The 25291-nt window shown below is 44.3% G+C and overlaps 5 protein-coding genes across 7 annotated transcripts in view; 3 read left to right on the top strand and 2 right to left on the bottom strand.

Moving 5' to 3' along the window:
• The window catches only part of LOC127613565 (ras-related C3 botulinum toxin substrate 2), a 185320-nt gene that overhangs the window by 104518 nt on the left and 55511 nt on the right, over positions 1-25291 (bottom strand). The window lies entirely within an intron of this gene.
• Positions 2381-9860, top strand: zgc:92360 (uncharacterized protein LOC436988 homolog). Of its 2 annotated transcripts, XM_052084647.1 has the most exons (11): positions 2399-2739; positions 3638-3768; positions 3862-3953; positions 4228-4310; positions 4774-4886; positions 6042-6188; positions 6282-6365; positions 6573-6635; positions 7344-7415; positions 8067-8295; positions 9184-9860. In XM_052084647.1, exons 1-11 carry the CDS (start codon positions 2661-2663, stop codon positions 9210-9212), a joined length of 1122 nt encoding a protein of 373 aa, XP_051940607.1. In that variant the 5' UTR covers positions 2399-2660; the 3' UTR covers positions 9213-9860. The 2 variants fall into 2 exon arrangements, with proteins under 2 accessions (XP_051940606.1, XP_051940607.1); XM_052084646.1 differs by having other exon boundaries at positions 2381-2739; positions 6042-6365.
• uts2r4 (urotensin-2 receptor 4) lies at positions 10553-11697 on the top strand. The gene has a single exon (XM_052084677.1). It carries the CDS (start codon positions 10627-10629, stop codon positions 11539-11541), a length of 915 nt encoding a protein of 304 aa, XP_051940637.1. The 5' UTR covers positions 10553-10626; the 3' UTR covers positions 11542-11697.
• Positions 12837-15276, bottom strand: lgals2b (lectin, galactoside-binding, soluble, 2b). The gene is made up of 4 exons (XM_052084678.1): positions 15144-15276; positions 14287-14360; positions 14059-14218; positions 12837-13134 (listed from the first exon to the last, which is right to left on the bottom strand). Exons 1-4 carry the CDS (start codon positions 15144-15146, stop codon positions 12988-12990), a joined length of 384 nt encoding a protein of 127 aa, XP_051940638.1. The 5' UTR covers positions 15147-15276; the 3' UTR covers positions 12837-12987.
• On the top strand, positions 15856-24131 carry gtpbp1l (GTP binding protein 1, like). 2 transcript variants are annotated; one of them, XM_052084614.1, is made up of 14 exons: positions 15856-15939; positions 16238-16436; positions 16905-17016; positions 17089-17269; positions 17364-17547; positions 17624-17788; positions 19022-19145; positions 19214-19328; positions 19408-19552; positions 19615-19797; positions 19886-20021; positions 20732-20910; positions 20987-21112; positions 21999-24131. In XM_052084614.1, the coding sequence occupies exons 2-14, from the start codon at positions 16245-16247 to the stop codon at positions 22128-22130; spliced, it is 1974 nt and encodes a 657-aa protein (XP_051940574.1). In that variant the 5' UTR covers positions 15856-15939; positions 16238-16244; the 3' UTR covers positions 22131-24131. The 2 variants fall into 2 exon arrangements, with proteins under 2 accessions (XP_051940574.1, XP_051940573.1); XM_052084613.1 differs by having other exon boundaries at positions 15908-16085; positions 16237-16436.

Below are 25291 nucleotides of genomic sequence, written 5' to 3'. Positions count from 1 at the left end.
CTCTGAATGATGATCTCCTCCCTCAACGCCTTTGATCAAATCATGACTGCCATCCATCTCCAATGCTTATACCCCCCCCAACAAAAAACTTCATATGCCCATCCGGCCGCATTGACCATGTGTCAAGCTCTCTTCAAATTGGGTAAAGTGGTCATAAGGTCATTTTCCTCCCCGAATCCCAATGCCTTTCCTTCCACCTTGGAGGGTTTTGCCCCCCCCCCCCCCTCTTTTGACCGTGCGTCGACTCCGCAAAGAAGTCTCAAATGAGCCAGTGAGGGGATGCCAGAGAAGGGGTGATGTGCTCCCTCTTACGAGCACCAGTAAAGAATTGAGCAGCAGCATTCTGGACCAACTGGAGACGCTTCATGGAGGAGTGACTGACTCCAAAGTAAAGCGCATGACAGTAATCCATCTCTTTATAGATAGATAGATAGATAGATAGATAGATAGATAGATAGATAGATAGATAGATAGATAGATAGATAGATAGATAGATAGATAGATAGATATGAGAGACAGAGAGAAACACCCACACTATATGCCTACTACATGTTAGCCATACATGCAATTGACTGTATCCATATTTATAAGTACAAAAGTATGCTATCGGCTTTCAAACTCACCCACTCATCACCCCCTCCACCAAGGGTAACAACCAGTCGTTTGCCCTCCACGTTACATAAACAGTGTGTGTGTGTGTGTGTGGAGGGGGGGGGGGGGGAATAAATAAATTTAAAAAAAAACAGATAATCGTTCCGCCTCTCAGGGTGAAGGTGGATAATCTAGAGGGAAGGATATCTCGGCGGCACCAATTTATTCACACTCTTCATTTAATAACGGCTGACATCAGAAGTTTTTCACCAGCCTTCGCTGACAACCGAACGAGAGAGGGGAGGGCTGGGGGGACGGGGGGGGGGGGGGGGGCAATAATCATGTCGTTTCCTTAGTGTGGAGAGACGCTGTGACAGCTCATTAAAAACATTTTTTTTCTTAATTGAATTCATAATTATGTTTTGAAAAACTCTGATCTGAGAAAGGAATGACAGGTTTGGTTTTAGTCTTTGATCCAACTGCCTGCTGCCTCAATCTAATGATAAATTGCAGTTACAGTATTTAGATTTCGTTGATGGGAAATATATTTTTTAAAAAAACATTAATGGAAAGAAATAAAAATAATAACTCCATAAATTAAAAAATGTATTTTAAATCAAAACAATAGGAAAATAATACTTTTTATGTCTTTTAGTCTTTTTAAAACCCTGAGGAGACCATGAGAGATTGGTCTTTCGACGTCATCTTTGTGCGCCGGGTACTTTTTCAGGTTTGTTTGTTTTTTCTCAAATTGTTGGTTCCCGTTTTAGATGTAAATGCGTGTTTGTCATTTGTCATTTGTTTTCTGTTTTTACAATACACGCTGTCTTCCCTGCGTTGTCTCTTTTAATTTTGGTCTTCTTACAAGGGTTCGTTTGTTTTGGCAATTTTCGACGAGGTGTCTTGCTTCTTTCTGTGCGTCTTTCATTCTGGAGTCGCAATGGCGTGTTGTTCTTGTTGTTGATGATGTAAAACTTTCCTCCTTATTCCAATGTCTCTTCATTAATAATGGGACGACGGTGATGAATTCTTTTCTTGAAACCCGCCACGGCAACACGCTCGAATTCCAAACGTGATACACTGTTTCCTCCTTTTGGCCAAAGTGGATATTACATAATTGTGAGTGGCTTAGCTTAGCCTGACTTCATTTTTAGGGTACTTTTGAGGATAGTTTTATGCTGTCGATTTTTATACTTTATATAAGCCAACAATCAGAATCATTTGGTATTTAATAAAGTTAAATATATATAATAATAATATAAATTTATTTTGTGATAGATAGATCACATTATTGCCCGCCCAAGAGGGTGTTGGGTTAATCATGATATCATATATGATTAATTCGTTTTTCTATTGGATGATTTTAATGCATGGATTTTTTTTTTTACAGCAACAGAGAAAAATACCGATGCCTGCTCAGACTGTTGCCCTCCTAAGGGGGACTTTGGTCCGGATCTTAATTAGGACGCCGCACCTCCCCAATCTGGATTTTGTATTTTATTTTTTAGGTGGTTTGGGGAGACCTCAGAACTATGCCCTTTACTTGTGCACCTCATACATTTCATTTCTTTGTCTTATTGTTTTTTTTTTCTTTCAATAGGCACTCCTTGCCCCGCCACTCGTCGAGTCCAACTCGGGTTGTTCTCCGCCATGAGCTCGAACACTTCTACTCACCTAAGCCGCTCCTCAAACCAAAGTGTGGCCCGCCCTCCCTTCCCCCCCTTTTTTTTAAGGTCCTCAGGTGCGAGATGCGCAGTGGCTTTTTGCGCAATCATGCAGAAGGGGAAAAAAAAACAGTCCGCGCCGCCCTTTGCAATGGACTTCCTTGTACAGTATCGGGTTACACACACACACACACGCACACTGAGTCACTGGTGGAATTTACGCACTGTGTCTCTCCAGGATGGACGCGCTCCCCTTATGAGGACTTCACCCCTGTGTTTATCCAGTCTGAGGCGCACTTCTGGCGTGCCAGGAGGAGATAGACCTTGGAAGACCCCCAACACCGACCATTATAATTTATTCCTCTGCATCTGCTCGTTAGAAGAAGAGAATTGGATCTGTCCACCATGTCCATGTCCACTCGTGCACTCCGGGAAATGCTGCAGAGGGCTGGAAATGACACCTGTGCGGACTGTGGAGCAGCAGGTGAGAAGGGCATTTACGTTAGTTTTCTGTCAATGGGTGTGTGCGCGCGTGACTTTTTAAATTTTATTTTTTTTTCGCGGGGAATGTCATCGGGAGTGAAAAGATTTTTGGGCTTATGCGACGTGGAAGGATTTGAAATGTAGTGCAAGTCGTGACATGCTGCACACGCCCTCGGCCCGCTCCGCTCGTCTGTGCTGGCATGCCAAGGAAGCTGCGCTTTTCCTTCAAATGTGTCTTCAAGGAGGTATCGAAAGGGAGACAGTCAAATACTAAATACAAAAAAAAAAGTTTGGGTTTTTTTTTTACCCGAAATTTACCCAGAAGCATGCCCTATGACGATGATCGCTTGGCCAATGTAGACGATTTTAGGAGCAAGACACCCCAAAAATAAGCAATGTACTTTTTTACAACCACCTTATTAAAAGGTTTTATTTGCAAAAGGCGCCAGCGAAGCATTTGAGTTAACGAAAAATAACAAAAAAACGAAAACACCCCCCCCAAAAAACAATGTTTTTGCACCACTGTCATGTAAACATATGAACAAAATGACTCTATGCTTTGGCTTTTCTTTTTATTTTGAAAGTCTTTCATTTTTGTGTTCTTGTCGTCTGGTTCCGTCTCCTTTAAGGAATGCGGCCTGCATCTTCTTCCGAGATAAGAATGTTTGCCAGATAAGAAAAAGGCAAATCAATTCAATGAAGGCTAAAGGTTGGAACATTAATTCCCCCCCACGCCACCCCTCCACCCTCCCACCACACCTTTTTCAAATTATTTTTACATAATCGGCCATTAGTTTGTCTTAATATACAAATTGTACGAAGCTGTTGGATTTCCCCGCCATTTGCCGTCTTGAAAAGTTGCCTCTTCTGTGAGTGAACTTCCTGTTGTGGTAGCACAGATCCCGACTGGGGTTCGACCTCATTGGGGGTGTTCATCTGCTTGGCCTGTTCCGGCATTCACCGGAACATTCCCGACATCAGCAAGGTCAAGTCGCTGAGTCTTTCCCATTGGGAGGACCACGAGGTCCAGGTAGCACCACTGAGTTTTCGCCATTTCTTTTTTTCTTTTTTGTGTTCTATTTTAAATTTTTAATTATTATTTTTTTTTTTTTTTTGTTGTCAGTTCATGGCGGAGAACGGAAACGAGTGGATGAAGAACAAATACGAGGCCGCCGTTCCCGTCTACTATTACAAGCCGTCACACAAAGACTGCCAGTGAGAACCAAAGGTTTTCAACAATTGTTGAGTCGGAAGCCAAAGTTAGCTTGGAAGCTAGCATGCTAATTCAACATTTAAACTTGTTCAAGGCCTTTCATGTCTATTGATCATGACTAAGAATCCGAACGTTCGATCGAGTTTATGTGTCTTGGCTAGGTGGCCAATATTACGCGTCGCAAATGTTGTCAGTGACAAGGGCGATTTCGAAGGAGCTAGCGTAGCAGCCTGCTGCTCTCACGCAGATTGTTCAATCCTTTGTGTTGTTTGTTAGGGTGCTGAAGGAGCAGTGGATTCGAGCAAAGTACGAGCGCAAGGAATTCACCGAATCGGCCAACAAGTTTACGTACGAGCAAGGCAAGTGGAGACACACGCATTCTGATTCAAAGCCAGAGTAAAGAAAAATGTTGGCACTTTAGGGTTTTTTAATTTTTTTTTAAGTAGCGCTTTGATTATATCCTGTAATAAAAACGGGTTAAGAATTATGTAATGTTTGTTTTCTCAATGCAGCACATCTTCTGATTGTTTTGTTGTTGTTGATAAATGTTTTTTTTTTTCCAAACAGTACTACTTTGTAATTGTTGAAAAACCTTTTGGGGGTAGTGTTGCATTTATTTTGAAAGGAGAACGATTTTGTTGGAATTTATTTTTTGAACAAGAATTTTTTTTTAAGGACTTTTTTAATCATGTTTTTTTTAAGTAGTGATTTTATGGATAATTTCTCTCTCTTTTTTAAACTACTTTTAATTTTTCATCATGTAGCCTTCATTCTGAAAATCTGCAAACGTCACCAACGCTAAACTTGACCTTTGCCCCGCAGCCATCAGGGACGGCACTTTGATGAAAAGGGGCCGCGACAACGGCCTCTTCCTCAGCAGGCGATTCGTCCTCTCTGAGCGGGAGGGCACGCTCAAGTACTTCACCAAACATGATGTGAGCAAAACGCCCTTGCCACACACACACACACACACACACACACACACACACACACACACACACACACACACACACACACACACACACACACACACACACACACACACACACACACACACACACACACACACACACACACACACACACACACACACACACACACACACACACACACACACACACACACACACACACACACACACACACACACACACACACACACACACACACACACACACACACACACACACACACACACACACACACACACACACACACACACACACACACACACACACACACACACACACACACACACACACACACACACACACACACACACACACACACACACACACACACACACACACACACACACACACACACACACACACACACACACACACACACACACACACACACACACACACACACACACACACACACACACACACACACACACACACACACACACACACACACACACACACACACACACACACACACACACACACACACACACACACACACACACACACACACACACACACACACACACACACACACACACACACACACACACACACACACACACACACACACACACAAAAAATGCGACATTGCTGTTAAATTAATTATTTCCCATGATTTTAAAAAAATCCTTCAACTGAAAATAAAATCCTTCATTTTTTTCTCCAAAAGGATTAATAATAGATAATATTTGACTGTTACACTCAGTTTTTTTAATGAAAAAAAAATCTGCAATTTTCCACGTTCTTTAGTATTTTTATTCTACAAATTTTTTTTTTAATTCCTGCAGAATGGCCACAAGATTTATTTAATACAGTAATCCCTCACTATAACAGTTCATTTTTCACACCTTTTTTTTTCCGTGCATTTTTTGTCTTTTTTTTTTTTTAACCATTTGTGTTCTGCATCCTGATTGGCTCAGGGACTGTCGACCATGTCAACAGTCTCCATGCCTCATTGCTGGACAGCTTGCCAAATTTTCTCCAGGACAAAGTCAACAGTATCCAAGAAACGTTCAAGACTATCCATTTTCCCAATAATATTTTTTTTTTTGGTAGGGCGCGGCTTAGAAAAGAGATGCACATAAACTTCCCAAGATTTTGTATTTTCCGCCCCCTGCAGGCCAAGGAGCCCAAAGCGCTGATCAAGGTGGACAGCATCAACGCCACCTTCCAGCCCGACAAAATCGGACATCCCAACGGCCTGCAGATTACGTACCTCAAAGATTACAGCACCCGCAACATCTTCCTTTACCACGACAGCGGCAAGGTCCGCCTCGGAGTGACGCTACCGCAAACGCGCGGGTCGCCGAGGGGTCCGTACCTTGGTCCCGGCCCGATTCTTTGCCTTGTCCCCCCGCAGGAGATCGTCGACTGGTTTAATTCCATCCGAGCCGTCCAGCTTCACTACATGAAGGTGGCCTTTCCCGGAGCCACCGATGCAGAGGTCAGTACGCTCCATAGCGCCCCCCACTGGAAGCTTCCGCCAATTGTCACGCAATTGGACAGATAGTTGACTTAAAATTGACCGTGAAATCTCAACACGGGCGTGGGACAATGTCTAAGTTTGGGGATTTAAAAAACGTTATTTTCTTGTTTTTTTTTTTTTTTTTAATTAACTGTTGACTGTTGCGTGTTTGTTTGTTGGTCTCAGCTGGTTCCGAAACTCACCCGTAACTTCCTGAAAGAGGGCTACATGGAGAAGACGGGTCCCCGGGTAGGTCCGGCGAAAAGACGCAAGAACAATGCAATTCAACAACATATGACACAACACACAAATTAAAAAAAAAATAATCATCAAAAATAAAAACTGGAATAAAGAATGTAAAATAAGCATAACGCAAAATATGTCACAGGCCCGCTTTGTGCTCGCTGGCTGATTTATGTAGACGTCGCATGAATGATCATCGCCTTAGTGCAGTTTGTTCTTTTTTTGGGGGGGGGGGTCTGAATGCTGAAACGGGATTTTAAAGGGGCCCTTTCATCCTTCCAGTTTTTTTCACGTATCGGGCCCTCAAATGAAAAAGTTTGGACACCCCTGACGTCTATTATTTTGAAAGGTTCTATTGGAATTAGCTTACCTTGAGATTATTTTGTTGACGTTGCGTTTTATTCCAGTCAAATGAACCAAAAGCCACGTCCATAGTCCACCAAATTGCCGTTCACAATTTCCATACGAAATGATTGAGTCTCGTACCGGAACAAACAACGCCAACCCGAGACACGAATGCTAACAATGCCTCTTTTCACAACATTGAGCCTTTTCGGAAACCCGAACCGCCACTTAACTCGGACTCGGATTTCCCCCCCGTCCGTCTTTCCATCTGAAAGACGTCAGTCATTCAAGTTTGGGCAAAAATCTCGCTCACGTGACTGCAGCACTGGTAACAATTTACTGTTTTGTTTTTGGTTGTGTTTTTGCTAGCAAACAGAAGGCTTCAAGAAACGTTGGTTCACTTTGGACCAGAGACGACTCATGTACTACAAGGACCCGCTGGTAGGGATTCTTTTTTCTTTGTTTATAGCTTTATTGGTGTAATATGATCGTTCTTTCAACAAAATTTCACATTTCACAACAAAAAAAAATTGCGATTTCAAAATGTGTCACACACACATCCAACAAAATGTGATTTTGGGGTTTTTTTTGGTGCCAGTTATCACCATATGGCACAGTTCTAACAAATTTCATTTTTTGGTCATAAATTCTCAGATTTTAATAAATGTGCAAATATTTGAGAAAAAAAGAACAAACAATGTTGCATCATTTGTTCATTTTACTCGTAATTAAAAAGAATTCTGGCACAATGGTCAATTTTTTGTTGCAAGTTTGTTGTAAACTAATTCTAGTCAACATGCAATTTTCTCACAAATTATTTCCGGAAAAAAAAAAATATTTAATCTTAAACTCAGACAAAATAATTACACAAATATTTTTTAATACAAAAATTAAACAGTCTCCCAAAAAACAAATATTCACAAAAACAAAAAAAGTTGACAAAATGACACAATCGAATGAACTCCAACTCGATGGCCATTTTAAAACAACATTTTCGACTCAAAATGCTTGGTGAAAATGCCCCTTTTTCCTCTCTCTCTCTCTTAAGCAAGGCCATTTGTCTCCGAACCATTTTTTTTTCTCCTTTTGCAGGACGCCTTCGCCAAGGGCGAGGTGTTCCTGGGCAGCAAGGAGCACTACAGCGCCTCGGCCGGCCTGCCCGCCGGCACCTACTGCAACGGCGCGTGGCAGCACGGCATCACCATTGTCACGCCCGACCGCTGCTTCCTGTTCACGTGCGAGACGGAGGCCGAGCAGCTCGACTGGCTCAAGCTTTTCAACGACGTCATGAACGCGCAGATGTCACCGCAGGAGTACACCAGTAAGACCTCGGCGTGGTATTTTTTATTTATTTTATTTTATTTTTTTTACCCCAACAGCAGCACAGCCTAACTCAAACTTATTAAAATAAAATAAAATAACGTCTGGCTACCCACACCGCTACCTGAAGCCATTTGATCAAAAGAAGCCTGTGCCGTCTTTCGGGGTTGCACATCCACCCTGGTATCGTTTTTGTTCGATTAAGTCAAGGAAGAAGCAGTTTGCTCCAGACAGAAACTAAAAGCGACGAGCGGAGCTTAAGTGAGAGGCTCAGTGGGCTCACTCGCTTGAATCTTCGCAACGCAAGACAAACGTCGCTCGCATACAATTTGTCGACAGGGCGAAACTGCAACAAATTTCTTTCCATCTACCTTTTTTTAATCTATCTATCTATCTAGCTATCTAGCTATCTAGCTCGCTAGCTAGCTCGCTAGCTAACTCGCTAGCTAACTCGCTAGCTATCTAGCGATCTATCTATGCTAAGCTAATAATAAGTACAGTTTGTTACTATGACAATAACAGATCTATCTATCTATCTATCTATCTATCTATCTATCTATCTATCTATCTATCTATCTATCTATCTATCTATCTATCTATCTATCTATCTTCACACTGAAACTGTCTCCTGAAATTATAGGTAGAGTTCACTCAAAATTACAAAATTCAGACACATTTCTAACGTTTTTTTTTTTACTTAGGAAATTCCACCATTTTCAGTTTTTGTAGTATTCAAGCAATATTCAGATTTTTAAAAAAATTAATTCTCTAAAATTGACCACAAAAAAAAAAAGTAAAATGGAAAAATCAAGAAAAACATTTTCTGTCAAAATGTCAAATGCAACAACTAGAAGTCTATTCATGCAACTTGTGTGTTTTTTGTTTCCAGTGGAGGCTTTGTTCAAGCACAGACATTGACCCAGCAACAGATTGCCAACAGGATTTTTTTTTTGGGGGGGGGGGGGGGGGGGGGGGTTTGGCCCCCAATCAAGCGTTCAAAAAACCAGGACTGAAAATAACAGGCAACGAGTGGGCCATCTTCTCAAGCGTTCAACAATCCAACAGCGCCACTCAGTGGCTCTTTTTATATCCTAAATCATGATAAGTCTCTCCGATTGTATTTTCTTTTCTTTAATATATTTTGGGAGGCTTACACTTCCATTGCATTTAAGAAAATGTTTCTGTCAGAGTAATTTGCCGGGGCTTTGTTTTTAAAAAATGTTTTTCAGAGTACATTTTTTTTCAGGTTTACAAATATGTTTTTCCGATTTATTTTCTATTTTCTGGAATCGTTTTCTTTTGACAGATTTTTGTTTCTCTTTTAGGGGGTATTTTTCTCCATTTTTTTTTGTCAATGACAGAACCCCCTCAAATCAAACATGCGAAAAAAAATCCATATAACTGAAAGAAACACAGGAACTTAAAAAACTATTAAAAAAAATAAAGTTCCAAGTAAATTACTCAGACAAATGTATCCAAATAAATGCAATCTGCTTCCCTACCTCTTACTCTTTTTTTTTTAACACGCAAAATGATTTTTACTGAATAAAAAGTTTGTCGCCTTCATTTTTTTTTTATTATTATTATTTTTTTTTTAGTCGCTGTCCTTCTGTGTCCCATCCTTTTCAAACAATACATCCAACATTCCTCGAATACTCAACTCAATCGGATGTTCAAACAGGGATTGAGAGCGTCCAAAAGTTCCCACCGGCGCTTGTGAGGCGGAGGTTTTCGGGTGGGCGGTTTGGGAGGGGGGGTGGCGCTTTAACACTTGACTGACAAAAAAGACAACAGAAGGGAGAGCTGCAACGCCTCCAATGAACTGACAAGTCCTCCGGGAAGTCGGCATCCATTCGGAATATCGGCACGGATGGAAGCCACCGACCTGACGTGACTCCTCTTGCTTCTCTCGGGACCCGCCGGACAAGGTTTGTCTTTTTTTTGGGGGGGGGGGTCAAATTTCGCTCTCTTCTTTCCAGCTTTTGACTGTGTTTCTGTCAGAATGTAAAGCTAAGATTCCAGATTTTTTTTTTTCTTGCCAAAGTATTAAAAAAAAACGATGGTTGACAGCATGACCATTTTTTTGCGGCTTTTTTTCCCCAGAAAGTATTAACCAGTTTTTCCTTCATGTACAGGAGCTTCACAATTTCTTCACGGCATTGCTGTCAAAATAATTGGGAGTCTCGGAAGATGCCGTCGGATTGCCGACAGTGACCCCCCCCCCCCCTCAATGAACTACATGGACTCCAATGCCTCTAACACCACGGGAGGCTCCTCGGATGACGCGGGCGGCCTGTGGCTGACGTGCGTGCTGGGCGCCACCCTGACGGCCATGTGGCTCCTGGGCACGGCGGGCAACGCGTACACGCTAGCCGTCACGCGCGCGGCGGCGCCGCGCCGCAAGGGCTCCGTCTACATCTACGTAGCCAACCTGGCCCTGGCGGACCTGCTCTACCTGTCCACCATCCCCTTCGTGGTGTGCACCTACTTGGCCCACGACTGGCTCTTCGGGGACGCCGGCTGTCGGGTGCTACTCAGTCTGGACCTGCTCACCATGCACGCCAGCGTCTTCATCCTGGTGGCCATGAGCTCGGAGCGCTACCGCGCCGTGGCGCGGCCCGCGAGCGCCCGCAACTCGTCCCCGCGCCGCCGCAAGATGGCGGCGGCCGCCATCTGGGCCACCGCCTTTGTGCTGACTCTGCCCATGATGGTCATGATCCAACTCAGGTACAACAAACCGTCTCCGGCCGGCGTGGTGAAGCGCATGTGCTTCCCGACGTGGACCCCGGAGGCTTTCAAGGCCTACGTGGGGATCCTGTTCCTGACCGGCGTTCTGATCCCGGGTCTGATCATGGTGTCGCTCTATGCGGGCCTCGCTCGACGCTACTGGGCCAGCCAGGCCCGTGCGGGAGGACGGCCCCGCTCGGCCCGACGGCGAGGACTCAAACAGCGTGTGGCGGTTATGATCTTTAGCATCGTGGTGGCCTACTGGGCCTGTTTCCTGCCCTTCTGGGGGTGGCAGCTGACCCAGCTCTTCACACCGGAGTCCCTCAAGGCTCTGTCCGCGGCCACTCACAATTACGTCAACTTTTTTGTCACCTGTCTGACGTACGGCAACAGCTGCATCAATCCTTTCCTCTACACTCTGCTGACCAACAACTACAAGGACTACCTGGCCCAGAAAGGCCAGTCCACCTTGGCAAGCAGAATGGAGACGACGGGAAGCTCGCCCTCTCGGCTCTCATAGACCGGCAAGTCTTGACCGAAGGCTTCGGCTTAAGGTGAAAGTGATTTCCCTTCCCTTATTCAGGGGTCAGGGGGGAAAACGGTGGATTTTTACCTGAACGTGAATATTTTAAAATCTTTCTGACCCACTTAGGAATCATTTTATATCAAAACATCATCCATTCATTTGCCCGTCATCACATTAAAGACCTTTCCGAAACCAGGGATAGACCTCTTACGATCAACGCAAAGTGGTACCCAGTGATCATTTATTGATACTTGGGTACTTTTTATGATCATGTATATTTGCTCTTATTTTTAGCTTTCACACATGGCCAAGGCACACGTTCTTCTTTTTGAAAATGTAGTCACGCAATGTTACATTCCTCGGCCTCTTCCCACTCTTCAGAGTCCTGCTGCTAATTATCTCACAGGCCCATTGGATTTTTTTTGTGGTTTGGTCTTGGTTTTATGTCACATACACGCAATTGACTTCTGAAACCAAATACCCCCCCCCCCTAAAATTAGCCCAAAATGGCCAAACCAGGCACAAAACCGACACTTAGCTACATATTGAACATTATATATATATTCATTCATTCATTCATCTTCCGAACCGCTTGATCCTCACTAGGGTCGCGGTGGGTGCTGGAGCCGATCCCAGCTGTCTCCGGGCAGTAGGCGGGGGACACCCTGAATCGGTTGCCAGCCAATCGCAGGGCACACAGAGACGAACAACCATTCACGCTCACACTCACACCTAGGGACAATTTCGAGTGTTCAATCAGCCTGCCACGCATGTTTTTGGAACGTGGGAGGAAACCGGAGCACCCGGAGAAAACCCACGCAGACCCCGGGGAGAACATGCAAACTCCACACAGGGAGGCCGGAGCTGGAATCGAACCCGGTACCTCTGCACTGTGAAGCCGACGTGCTAACCACTGGACTACCGGGTATATATAATATTAATCCCATTTGGAATGTAATAGAAGGTAATGTAAACCTTTATGTTTAAATTTTTAAGTTGCAGTTATTTCATGTGTGTGTGTGTGTGTGTGTGTGTGTGTGTATACTGTAGTGTGGACCCCTCAAGACATTCCAAAGTTCCCCCCCACCCCCATTTAAAACATTCAGCTAATTTTTCCAACTTTTTCCCTTTTTTGTTTGTATGTGTGTTATCTCCTGGAATGATAACTGTGGAAAATTGTGTGTGTGTGTGTGTGTGCGCACAAAACGAGACATTTCACATTTTCATCCTATTTATTCGCAAACCCGTTGACCATCGAAGCAGGCTGTTTTCCAGCTCCTTCTCGAGGCTTCTTTTTTTTTTTTTTGTCATGACAAGATCACTCCAAGGTGAAAAAAGATCATTCCAAGCGCTTCTAGGAGAGCCCGGATGGATGATGAGGAGTCACGAACAGGTTTGCTAACGTTGAAGCGACCGTCGCTCGACAGATGAGGCCGATCTCTACTTGATCTTGATGCCGACGATCTTGGCGTCGCCGCCCACGTGGAAGTATTGGTACTTGACGTCGCCCAGTCGGTTGGGGAAGCTCATCATGGAGCCGTCGGGCAGCTTGATGAAGAACTCCTCGTGGTTGAAGTTGATGTAGAACTGGAAGACGGGGGGGGGGGGAGCGGTTACTGGACTTTGAAATGTTAAGCCAGAGCCCCTGTATCTTTTAAAAAGGCTTTTTTTTATGGCCCAATAAAGCGCCGCGTGATTATGTAGCTGATGACCTAGCATAGCGGCGGTACCGAAGACCTGATCCACTCACAGGCCTCGTCTTGGGAATGGCTTTTAAGACAAATAAAACAATTACACAGAGTGTCTTTAAACCCTTCATTACAAGCGCAGTTCAGCAGCTTAATGCTTGTGAAACAAAACCAAAAAAAGTTGCTCGAGTAAAAAATATGAGAACATTTGACTTCTTTCTGCCCAGCAACTAAAATGAAAAGTGTGCGCCGCCGTCGTTGCTGTTAGCTAATGCCATGTTAGCGAAGCAAGCCTCCGACAAGTTTGTTGTTTTTTTTTTCTCTTTCTCCTTTCTTCTTTCTACATACATTCTTGCCGCTGGAGGCTGTAAATTTCCCCATTGTGGGACGAATAAAGGATATCTTATCTTAAAGAGCTCAGATTTTGCTTCCTTCCTTCACTTATGATTAAAATAAGATGAGACGCTAGTCGCTAACTGTTAGCATTCGCACCATGCTAATTCGTTCAGTCTAAGGCGAGGTCGCCAAGCTTTTCGTAACAGAGAGCTACTTCTTGGCCAGTGACCAGTACGAAGGGCTCCCCTTTGACACACACTTGAAAGAAACGTTTTGCTGAAATGAACTTTTTGTTACATACCATGTTTTTATGAATAATTAATGATCACCGTTAAGACACTGACAATACCTATGGTGTATACGTATCAATATGAAACACTTTATTTCTAGAAATATCTGCCGGTGTTTACATTTCGACATATTTTGAGAGTTGAAGAACTGCTGGGGGGGAGAAGGTGGTGGTGGTGGGGGGGGGGGGGGGTCATACCTTGCTCTCCTCGCCACGAGAGAAGCAGAAGTTTCCGTCGCGGTGCTCTTCGCCCCAGCAGCCTCCAGACATGGAGTTGCAGACGACGACGCTGTCGTCAAAGCGAGGGTTGAAGTGCAGCGCGATGTTCTCCGAGTCGTGGCCAATATTGATGGAGAATCTGCGATCGGTTGACGTGTCGTCACCGTGAAAAACAAAATCGAGAGGGTACATTGGTGAGCGACTGACCTGCTGCAGTCATCTTTGGGCTTGATACGGATCTTGAACTCCTGCCCCTCCTTGAAGGTCATGTTCTGGACTTTCTGCGATGGACAAAGACAAACGGATGGATTGATGGTGTGTATTTTTTCATATGGTATCATACATCATAGACATATACGGTATTCTTATGAGTTGACAAAATGGCTGCCTGTTCGGTGAAACAATACGACTCTACCATCCGCTAATGATTACGCCAGACGTTCTTATCGTCAGTGTTGATGATCAACCAGGTGACACACAGCATAATCATCTCTGGCAACAGGAAGCGTCTGTTTGAACACCATAAAGACACACCTCACCACACCTCACCATAAACCATCCGTACTCCACGTACATATTTGTCGATATTATGCAAATTACTTACAGAATCTTTCCATGCTTATGAAAAGTAAAAATGATTTATTTATATACGTGATAGATTGATTGCTTAAGTTGTGCTTTTTACATCATTAATAAAAGTCAAATGCTATCTCGCGCACATCCTGCCCCACACCCACACATACGATTTGCTATACTGTACCGTATAAAGAGGCGCCAGTTTATCATTTACTACATAAGAGCAGTCGTCTGCTTGAGAGTAATTACAATTCATTCCAATGAGCTTTTCCTGTTTCTTGTCATTTCAATACTTGAGACTATCCACAGTATGAAAAACGATTTACACGATTAAAGAACCGTTCAGATTAGCGCCAGCAGTGACAAATTAACATTTACTACCTTAACCAGAGCCGCTGAAATGGAAAAGTAATTTGTTTTGACTTTAAAATCAAGATGAACTTTTGGAGGAAATAACAATGAGAAATGAATATTAGTGGACTACTTACCATCTTGGCTTGGGTCTTGAGCGGGTCGTGCCTCGAGTGACAAGAGACTCCAATGACTGGTCCTGACCTTTATATAACACAGGTGAAGCGGGAAGAGGAGGTGGGGGAGGTGATGGGGACAGGAAGGGGCAGGATAGTAAAACATTTCCATGCCAACGACACCTACTATGGGGGGAAAAAAATGTCAGTAAAAATATGCTTACAATACATACACTATTGGGTTTGAGTCAATGAAATACATCGGCAGGCTAAATATGTCAGCAAGAATAACCGTTTCAAGATCAGGCAAAATGAGCTGTTATTAATTACTTTAAAATATATATATATAAAGATTACAAAATATTTTATTTCGGATTGTCCTTTTTTGTCATGAAAAATGAATCTGTCGCTGACGTCACGGACAAAGCCAGACACTTCATTGGCCGAACCTCAAATATGGTGGGCGTCACCCAATGTCCCGTTTCCCATGTGCATTTTGTGATTGGCGTTTAGTTTTTTAGTTTCATTTCATTCTTCTTCTTATTATTATTATTACTACTAACAATAATATTATCGCTAGATGAATATATTTGTCTTCTGTCAAGCACACTTGCGAGAGTGAAAGTCTGTCATCAGTTTCCTTTTTCGTCACGTACCAGTTGGCTCATCTCATTGGTTGGACCTCAGTGCAGTGGGCGTCCCGTAAAGATATTTCAGCCAATAATGTGCGCGTATTTTACTATAGGCGTGCCTTCGAGCCAACTCACAGAATATCACCTCAAGCTAATAAACAAGCAACAAGTTAGAGCTAAAACAGGTAGCGACCAGTGTTGTTTTTTTAAATTAATATTCCTCTGTTCAATAAGAGAGTCGCTTAATGTAACTTAAAAGTCGATTCATCAACTGTTTGGACACCGATCAGTGTGATTTAGGCAGCTGACATGTTCTGAGGCCATTTAAAAAAGGTTGAACTTGTTGAAAGAATGTGTCTATATGTTTGTGTGTAACGTTAGCTCGCTGGCTAACCTGAACTGAACTTGACCAAGTATTTAGCCGAGTACCGGCTAAAGGCTAAAGGTTCTTATTAGCATTATAATTATTTTTTTTTGTGACAGACATATCATGGCGTCGTCCGTGACGACGGGAGCAGCAACGATAGCCGCCGCCGAATGCACTGTGCCCGCTTGTATGTTCGCCCCGGATCGGGGCTTCTGCGCCGCTGCCGACGACGACGACGCATGCGAGGGAGAAAGCTTGGAGGACGGCGAGGGCACCGATGGTGAATCCGCCGAAGTTTTGGATTTAAGCAACAAGGTCCGCCTCCCTTGATACCATCTACTTTTTTAAAAAAAAGTTATGAATTGATTTGTAAAATGCATTCTTATATACATACACGTTTCATGCATTTTTACTATTTATTATTATTATTATTTTTGGTCATCCTGACCTGCCGCGTACGATATTACTCACAAAAAATGTATTGAATGACTTAAATAAGTACAATATAAAGTGAGACGCCTGCAACAGAAAGACGGGCATCTTCATATTTTTTAATCTGATGCTGTATTTATGTATAAATGTGATCTAGATCGATCTTGAACTCTCTGTGAAATGGATTCATTTGAACATTGTCTTCAAAAAATTATATAGATTTTTATAATAGTACAACTTTTCTTCTCCAACACTACTAGTTGATTCCAAGTACGTTTGAATTTTTATCTATTTTTTTTTTTTTTTGCAGCCGACGTATCTGCATCGTTTTCCCCTATTTGTACTTTCCAGATGGTCTTGGTGAGTCCGACGGGTGAACAATACGACGCGCTGCAGCGACATCTCCGGGCGCGGCTTGACGAGGGCTGCGGCGAGACCATCTTTGTGGTTGGAATGGGCTCGGGTAAGAATGTCGTACAGGATCAAATGTGACTTGATTGATGATTTTTTTAAATTTGATTTGATTTATTTTCAGATGGCGGCGACCACGGCCTGAGCGACAGGGACATGGAAGCGTCGGTGGCCACGGTGCAATCGCTGTGCGAGCAGGTGGAGGCCGACCTCATCCCGCTGAGGGAGCGCACAGAGGTGGGCGGCAAGATCTTCGACTACCTCATCCGCCGCCGCGTGGGTGAGCAGGACTTCCTGGAAGTCAGGTGGGCTTTAGCCTGACGCCATGCCGTCGGGTGGAAGTTGGCCTTTCCCTCTTTTGTGCGCAATCGACTTGATTTGCGCTTCCTGGGGTCGCAGGGTGGCGGTGGTGGGCAACGTGGATGCCGGCAAGAGCACGCTGCTGGGCGTCCTGACCCACGGCGAGCTGGACAACGGCCGTGGATTCGCGCGCCAAAAGCTCTTCAGGCACAAGCACGAGATGGAGAGCGGCCGCACCAGCAGCGTGGGCAACGACATCCTGGGTTTCGACCACGAGGGCCAGGTGCGGTCCACGCAGCGCCCTGGTAACGTTCCGGGCCCCGCACAAAGTCACCGCGCGCCGTCTCCTTTCCCCCCAGGTGGTCAACAAGCCCGACAGCCACGGCGGAAGCCTGGACTGGACCAAGATCTGCGAGAAGTCCTCCAAGGTGATCACCTTCATCGACTTGGCGGGCCACGAGAAGTACCTGAAGACCACGGTGTTCGGCATGACCGGACACCTACCCGACTTTTGCATGCTCATGGTGAGGCTGCGCTCGTGCCCCCCCACCCCCAGTACGGCCCGGCGGGCCCACTTGCTTCCGTAATCCGGCCCGCTGAGAATTTACGAGTCTGGAATTGGGATTTTACGTTTATTTCTTGCACTGATTTTGCCTTTTTTCCACGTAGAATCGTTTAAATTGCATTGAAACATTCAACACATTATTTCCATGAAAATGGGGCAGGAAAAAAAAACAAAGCCAAATATTTTTTAAATGTTGAGAAAGTTGAAAATGTTCATTTGGCACATAGAAAACTGATTCATGATTCCAAGTGGATGAGAGCATTAAAATGGGGGAAAAATCGGACAACAAATGTAAAAGGAAATTCAGAAACGATAAAAAAAATGTGTGAGTAATCACGATTAATTTTTTTAGTTCATTTGAGTTAATTATGACAGTTGCATTTTTAATTAGATTAAATATTTTAATCGTTAGGCGGCCCGGTAGTCCAGTGGTTAGCACGTGGGCTTCACAGTGCAGAGGTACCGGGTTCGATTCCAGCTCCGGCCTCCCTGTGTGGAGTTTGCATGTTCTCCCCGGGCCTGCGTGGGTTTTCTCCGGGTGCTCCGGTTTCCTCCCACATTCCAAAAACATGCGTGGCAGGCTGATTGAACACTCTAAATTGTCCCGAGGTGTGAGTGTGAGTGCGAATGGTTGTTCGCTTCTGTGTGCCCTGCGATTGGCTGCCAACCGGTTCAGGGTGTCCCCCGCCTACTGCCCGGAGACAGCTGGGATAGGCTCCAGCACCCCCCCGCGACCCAAGTGAGGATCAAGCGGCTCGGAAGATGAATGAATGAATGAATTTTAATCGTTTGACAGCTCTAATGTATTTCCATCCAACCATTCACTGAACTAACGTATGAAATCATTTGGAAATGGATTCATTGTAGTCAATAAAATCGAAAAATATTGGCACAAAAATCGACACTTTTTACAATAAAATATGTCTTTTTTTTAAATGGAAAAATTGGGTGATTTTTTGAAAGTAAATGTATGGAATAAGTTACTGCGTTTTTTTCTAGTGAATATTTTAGGTAAGCTTTTCAACCATTTTAATGTTTTTTTTCTCTGAATTAATTTTCCTTTCTTTAAAAAAAAAAAAAAAAACAAGTACGCAAGCTCATCCGTGAGTCATTTGTCCATTTTGGTTTTGGGCAAATGTGGCCCCTTGAAGCTGAAACTATTCAAAGAAAGCACTCGTGGATTTTCCCGCAGGTGGGCAGCAACGCCGGCATCGTCGGCATGACCAAAGAGCACCTTGGCCTGGCGCTGGCGTTAAACGTGCCCGTCTTTGTGGTGGTCACCAAGATAGACATGTGTCCCGCCAACATCCTGCAAGGTACGTCTTGCCGTGCAGTTTTTTTTTTCCCCCCGTTTTTGAATCATTTTTTTGCGTCTTGCCTCCAGAAACCCTCAAACTGCTCCAGCGGCTTTTGAAGTCCCCCGGCTGCAGGAAGATTCCCGTCTTGGTCCAGAACAAGGACGACGTCATCGTCACGGCGTCCAACTTCAGCTCGGAGCGGTGAGCCGGCGCCGCCATTTTGGTTTCACCCGGGCCGCTGTTGTCTTGAACTTGCCCCCCCTCCCCCCCACCTTGGCAGGATGTGTCCCATCTTCCAGATCTCCAACGTGACGGGCCAGAACATGGACCTCCTGAAGATGTTCCTCAACCTGCTCTCGTCCAGGACCGCCTTCAACGACGACGAGCCCGCCGAGTTCCAAATCGATGACACGTATTCCGTACCGGTGGGTGCCCGAACACCCCCCCCCCCCAACAAACCATACAATTTTTACATTTCTGTCGGCAGGGTGTGGGCACGGTGGTGTCGGGCACCACGTTACGCGGCGTGATCCGCCTCAACGACACGCTCCTCCTGGGTCCCGACCCGCTTGGCGCCTTCATCCCCATCGCCGTCAAGTCCATCCACCGCAAGAGGATGCCCGTCAAGGAGGTGCGCGGCGGCCAGACTGCGTCCTTTTCGCTCAAAAAGGTGACCGGGGAGGGGGTGGGGGAGTTAGGGGGGGGGGCAAGGCCAGCCCTTTCTCGTTCCACTTTCACGCCTCTCGGTCGCCATTTAGATCAAGCGCTCGTCGATACGGAAAGGCATGGTGTTGGTCTCCCCCAAGCTGATGCCGCAGGCCGCTTGGGAGTTTGAGGCGGAGATCCTGGTGCTGCACCACCCCACCACCATATCGCCGCGATACCAGGCCATGGGTGAGCCCCCATCGACTCGGACGCCGTCGCTTTTTGAAATTTCGTTCAAAATTTCGCGGTGAATGTTTTTTTTTTTCTTCACCTTTTTTTTTTTTTTTTTTGCTGCTTCCGGAATCGGGCTAAAAACGCCGCTCATCTTTCTCACGCCAAAATCGTCTTCCGTTTTTGCTGACGCTTCTGGAATCACACCAAGGTTATTAGAGTTGATGAAAACAAGCAAAACTAAAAATAAAACTGAGTGCGTTTAAAAATGAGGACTCACTTGAAACTAAATGTGAAAAAGAATTGACCAAAACAAACTGCGATTATATGAGAAGTTTGTTTTGGTCTCTTTCAATTAGTTTCATACATTGCGGGATTTGTTTGAGGTGTCGTTATTTTAATAACTTGTATAAAAAAAAAAAAAGATATATACTAATTAAACTAAACTCCGAAAAAAAGAAAAAAAAAGAAATCCCGAAGTTATTTCAGCACTGCACCAATTATTCTTTGCATGCCGCCATTTTGCCAGCATTTACGGAAGCACAATGTCAATTTTCTCCGTCTTTGCCACTGCCGTTTTACCGCCGCCTCTTAAATCAAACGTCCTTTGCCATCGCTTCAGGACTCCCCGCTGAAAACGTTCTCCATCTTTTGTCGCCACTGCCAAGCCGCCGCTTCTGGAATCACACTCCAATTTTTTTTTTCTCGCTTACCCCGCCGGCCGTCAGTCCACTGCGGCAGCATCCGTCAGACGGCGACCATCCTGACCATGAGCAAGGACTGCCTGCGGACGGGCGACAAGGCGGCCGTCCACTTCCGCTTCATCAAGACGCCCGAGTACTTGCGCCGCGACCACAAGCTGGTATTCCGCGAGGGCCGCACCAAAGCCGTGGGCACCATCACCAAGGTTAGCCGGCGCGGCGGTCGCGCTCGATAACGCTGACGAGAAAAAAAAAAGGGGAAAAAAAAAATGCTGTTTACAGCTGGTGCAGTCGGTCAACACGCAGGCGGCCAAGGCGCAGCAGGCCAAGATGCTAGCCGGCAAAAAAATGTTCAAGGATGGCTCAGAGGAAATGCCACCGCCCAGTCCCAATGCCGCCTCGCTTCCTGTAAGTGTACGTTCGCTATCCATCAGCAATTATTGTTAGGAATATTATTATTCTTATTATATTTTTAGTTTAGCGAGGTCCCTAAAAGTTGTCGAAAATGTGCTTGTTTAATTAATCGATTAGTTATTTGTCAATTAATCGATGAGTTATTTGTCAATTGATCGATTAGTTATTTGTCAATTAATCGATGAGTTATTTGTCAATTAATCAATTAGTTATTTGTCAATTAATCGATGAGTTATTTGTCAATTAATCGATTAGTTATTTGTCAGTTAATCGATTGGTTATTTGTCAATTAATCGATGAGTTATTTGTCAATTAATCAATTAGTTATTTGTCAATTAATCGATGAGTTATTTGTCAATTAATCGATGAGTTATTTGTCAATTAATCGATTAGTTATTTGTCAATTAATCGATGAGTTATTTGTCAATTAATCGATGAGTTATTTGTCAATTAATCGATTAGTTATTTGTCAATTAATCGATTGGTTATTTGTCAATTAATCGATGAGTTACTTGTCAATTAATCGATCAGTTATTTGTCAATTAATCGATGAGTTATTTGTCAATTAATCGATGAGTTATTTGTCAATTAATTGATTGGTTATTTGGCAATTAATCGGTTGGTTATTTGTCAATTAATCGATGGGTTATTTGTCAATTAATCGATGAGTTATTTGTCAATTAATCGATGAGTTATTTGTCAATTAATCGATGAGTTATTTGGCAATTAATCGATTGGTTATTTGTCAATTAATCGATGGGTTATTTGTCAATTAATCGATCAGTTATTTGTCAATTAATCGATGAGTTATTTGTCAATTAATCGCCCTCCCCCCGACCCCCGGATGATGTCACGAGTGCGTTTCTTTTACTGTCGGCAGCTCAAATCAGGAGGCGGAGGGCGGCGGCGAGGCGGCCAGCGGCACCAAGCGAAAGGAGGCGCCAACGTGGCGGCGGCGGGGGCGGCGGCGTCACCGGCGGGCCCCTCGACAACGGCGGCGGGCCTCGTGTAGACGCCAGCGCTCAGGTTCTTCTGCACGTTCGACACGCAGGCGCACACCAACAGCGTAGCAAGACGCGGAAAGTAAATGCAACACGATGCGAGAAATCGCCGGCAAAGTTGTTTCTGCTGGCCACTTATGCTACTTGGAAGCATGCACCCAATCGCTAGTTTTGGACAAAGTTTTTCACAACCATTAACAGTCCACAAATGGGATTTTTTTTCTTTCCCGTAGTGATCGATATCAATAGAAAATGCTTTTGCTAACAATCAGGAAATTGAGCGGGATGAAATCCTTTTATCGTGATGTACTTATCGGTCCCCAGCGCGCCGGTCCACACTTTTTTTTTTTTAAATAAGCTGAGCAGTTTTTTTCCCTCTCAAAGATTGCGCAATCTGTCTTGTGTTCTTTGTTCGTCCCTGATAAAGTTGCAAAAAAATAGAAAGAAAAGGGTTGTTGTTCCATTTTTCAAACTGCGTTTTTAATGTACAAATGGTCGCATTTAAACAAAATGGCCGCAGTTGGTGTTGTCGAAACCCTTCTTGAATAAACGAAACTGCGGATAGAAACAACGGAAGCCGTGACTCACTGGTCGCTGTTTGTCATTTGTTTTTAGGGCGTTGATCATATTGAGGCCGTGTCACGTAATCATCTTCCAAGTTGATTTTCGGGTGGATTTTGCGGCCCCCCCCGTACGCTCGCAAACAAAAACACAATTATGACAGATGAGATTTGTTGCTCCAGGATGAATTCAGCAACAGGCCCCTTTGGATGTTTCATGTCGAAAAAAAGTCTTTTATTGCCCAACTAAACCCACCGCCGCTTTTTACTTTTTTAATCATGAAAAAATATGAAAAATCATTCAAAAAAAAAAAAAAAACGTTTGTTGAATTCTGTGAACAAGATGTGGAAAAACACCGAGTGACTTAATGCAGTGCGTCTTCAAAATTTTCACATCACGCATTACACGTGGACTCCAATTACATCGACTTTTGTAATCAGATTACATTTTATAAAATGTAATTAGTTACTCCCCAGCACTCCCCCATTTGCGCACTGTTCCAAGACAATAATTGCAATTCCCCCACCCCATCTCATCGAAAAAGTTTGTCCCCGCCGCCAAAGTCCCGCACAAACTCGCTCCACGTTCTTAACGAGCCGAGCCAAAATTATGCGACAATTAATCAGCCGCCTCGAAGGTAAACAGGGAAAAAAAAAAAGGGCAGATGAAACCTGGCGGAGCACAAAATGAATGTCTTAATAAATAAAGATTCTCATGCATAATTGAATTTGGCTCTCGGCAAAAAAAATTCCAAATCAAAATAGGCTCGATGGTAATAATAGCCGCTCCAATTAGAAGACTTGATTTTTGTCCTCGCTTGTTTGCATTATTTGAAATATTCACAGTTTAAAATACTTTGATTTCCCCTGATGAGCGAAGAGTGTGGCGCATGAGCAATTGCCAAAGTGTTAAAAAAAATTTTTTTTTTTTAATTGGAGAGGGAAGGGATGGGTCAGTTGTCTCTTTCGGCCAGCAGGTGGCATTGCAGCGTAAGGCATTCAGCGCCGTTGGAGAAGAGCAAGAAGCCACACGTGGGCCTGATTTGATTTCCACAAATTGTGCAGGAAAAAAGCGGCTATATAAAAAAATATATATTAAAAAATATATTTAAAAATATATTTAAAAAAATATTAAAAAGTGCTATATACATATATATGTTAGTATGAAAAGCACATGTATTTTGTGTTGCTAAAGACCTAATAGGATTGTGACCTTTTAGCTAATGTGGTGGTGGGGGGGGGTCTTATTTGCATTATGATGATCATGATTGCATTGAGTCAAATTGAATCGGTCCATAAATTGCTGGACTTGTTCAGTTATTGGCAAGTAATCAAAGATGTTTGTGTGTCTGAAAGTGCAGACACACGCCGGTTCTTTAGTGTAGCTGGCAAGAAAGTGCTGACGGGGCGCTTTGGATTCATCATGTTGGTACCTCCCCCCCCCCACGCCCCCTCCCAAAATAAATAAATAGTTTGCTGACAAAAGGATACTCTGGCAGCCATTTTGCCAGAGGTAGATTCCAGATCAATAAATAAGCACACCTTGAAGGCAGCTGCTTGTTCTTCTTCCATGTGAACCAAGACGCACTCGAAAAGCTTGGGAGTCACGGACGTTGAAGAAAAAAAAAGAAAAAATAACATAATCTCTTGGTCACTTATTTTGGAGAGAAATGACGTGTAGCATAACGTGAACGTGAATCCAAAAATGAACCGAACGGCAGGCGATCTATTATTATTTTAGCGTGAGCTCGTGCTTCGTTCGATCTTTAGCGCAAACACGGCGTCGTTAGTCTTCGCAGATGAAAGCTGCAAATATTCCCTCTCAGGCCTCAACACTTCTCGTTAGCGTGTCGCTTCTCATAGCATCGTCTGGTTGCGTACGTCGATACGTATTTCATCGGCCTCTTTGAATTCAAGCTCGTCGATTCTTTGGTTCTTGCGTGGAAAAAGCCTCGACGGTCCTCATTAAAATGAAGTCGCTGAGTAAAAGTGACGGTCGAGATCACACGGAATGGGTTTTTCTTCGATGGATTTTTTGACTTTGGGGCCCTTTTACAGCCACCCACGAGAAACATCGTTCACCCTTTTTTTTCCTGTCATGCCGTAATTTAAGGCAGGATTGACTCGGAATTTAAAAAAATAAAAAAATTACGGTAGCTAGCGAAGGCCAAATTGCATAGCGTAAACTTTCATTCATTCATTCATCTTCCGAGCCGCTTGATCCTCACTAGGGTCGCGGGGGGTGCTGGAGCCTATCCCAGCTGTCTTCGGGCAGTAGGCGGGGGACACCCTGAATCGGTTGGCAGCCAATCGCAGGGCACACAGAAACGACCAACCATTCGCACTCACACTCACACCTAGGGACAATTTGGAGTGTTCAATCAGCCTGCCACGCATGTTTTTTTTGGAATGTGGGAGGAAACCGGAGCACCCGGAGAAAACCCACGCAGGCCCAGGGAGAACATGCAAACTCCACACCGGGAGGCCGGAGCTGGAATCGAACCCGGTACCTCTGCACTGTGAAGCCCACGTGCTAACCACTGGACTACCGGGCCGCCCTAGCGTAAACTTGCATGATTTTAAACCGCAAAGACGCGGTTGCGTAGTCAACA

Source organism: Hippocampus zosterae, chromosome 13, assembly GCF_025434085.1.
Source record: "Hippocampus zosterae strain Florida chromosome 13, ASM2543408v3, whole genome shotgun sequence".
NCBI lineage: Eukaryota > Metazoa > Chordata > Actinopteri > Syngnathiformes > Syngnathidae > Hippocampus > Hippocampus zosterae.
Note: the sequence above shows the minus strand (reverse complement) of the source record. Positions and strands in the feature narration are given on the sequence as shown.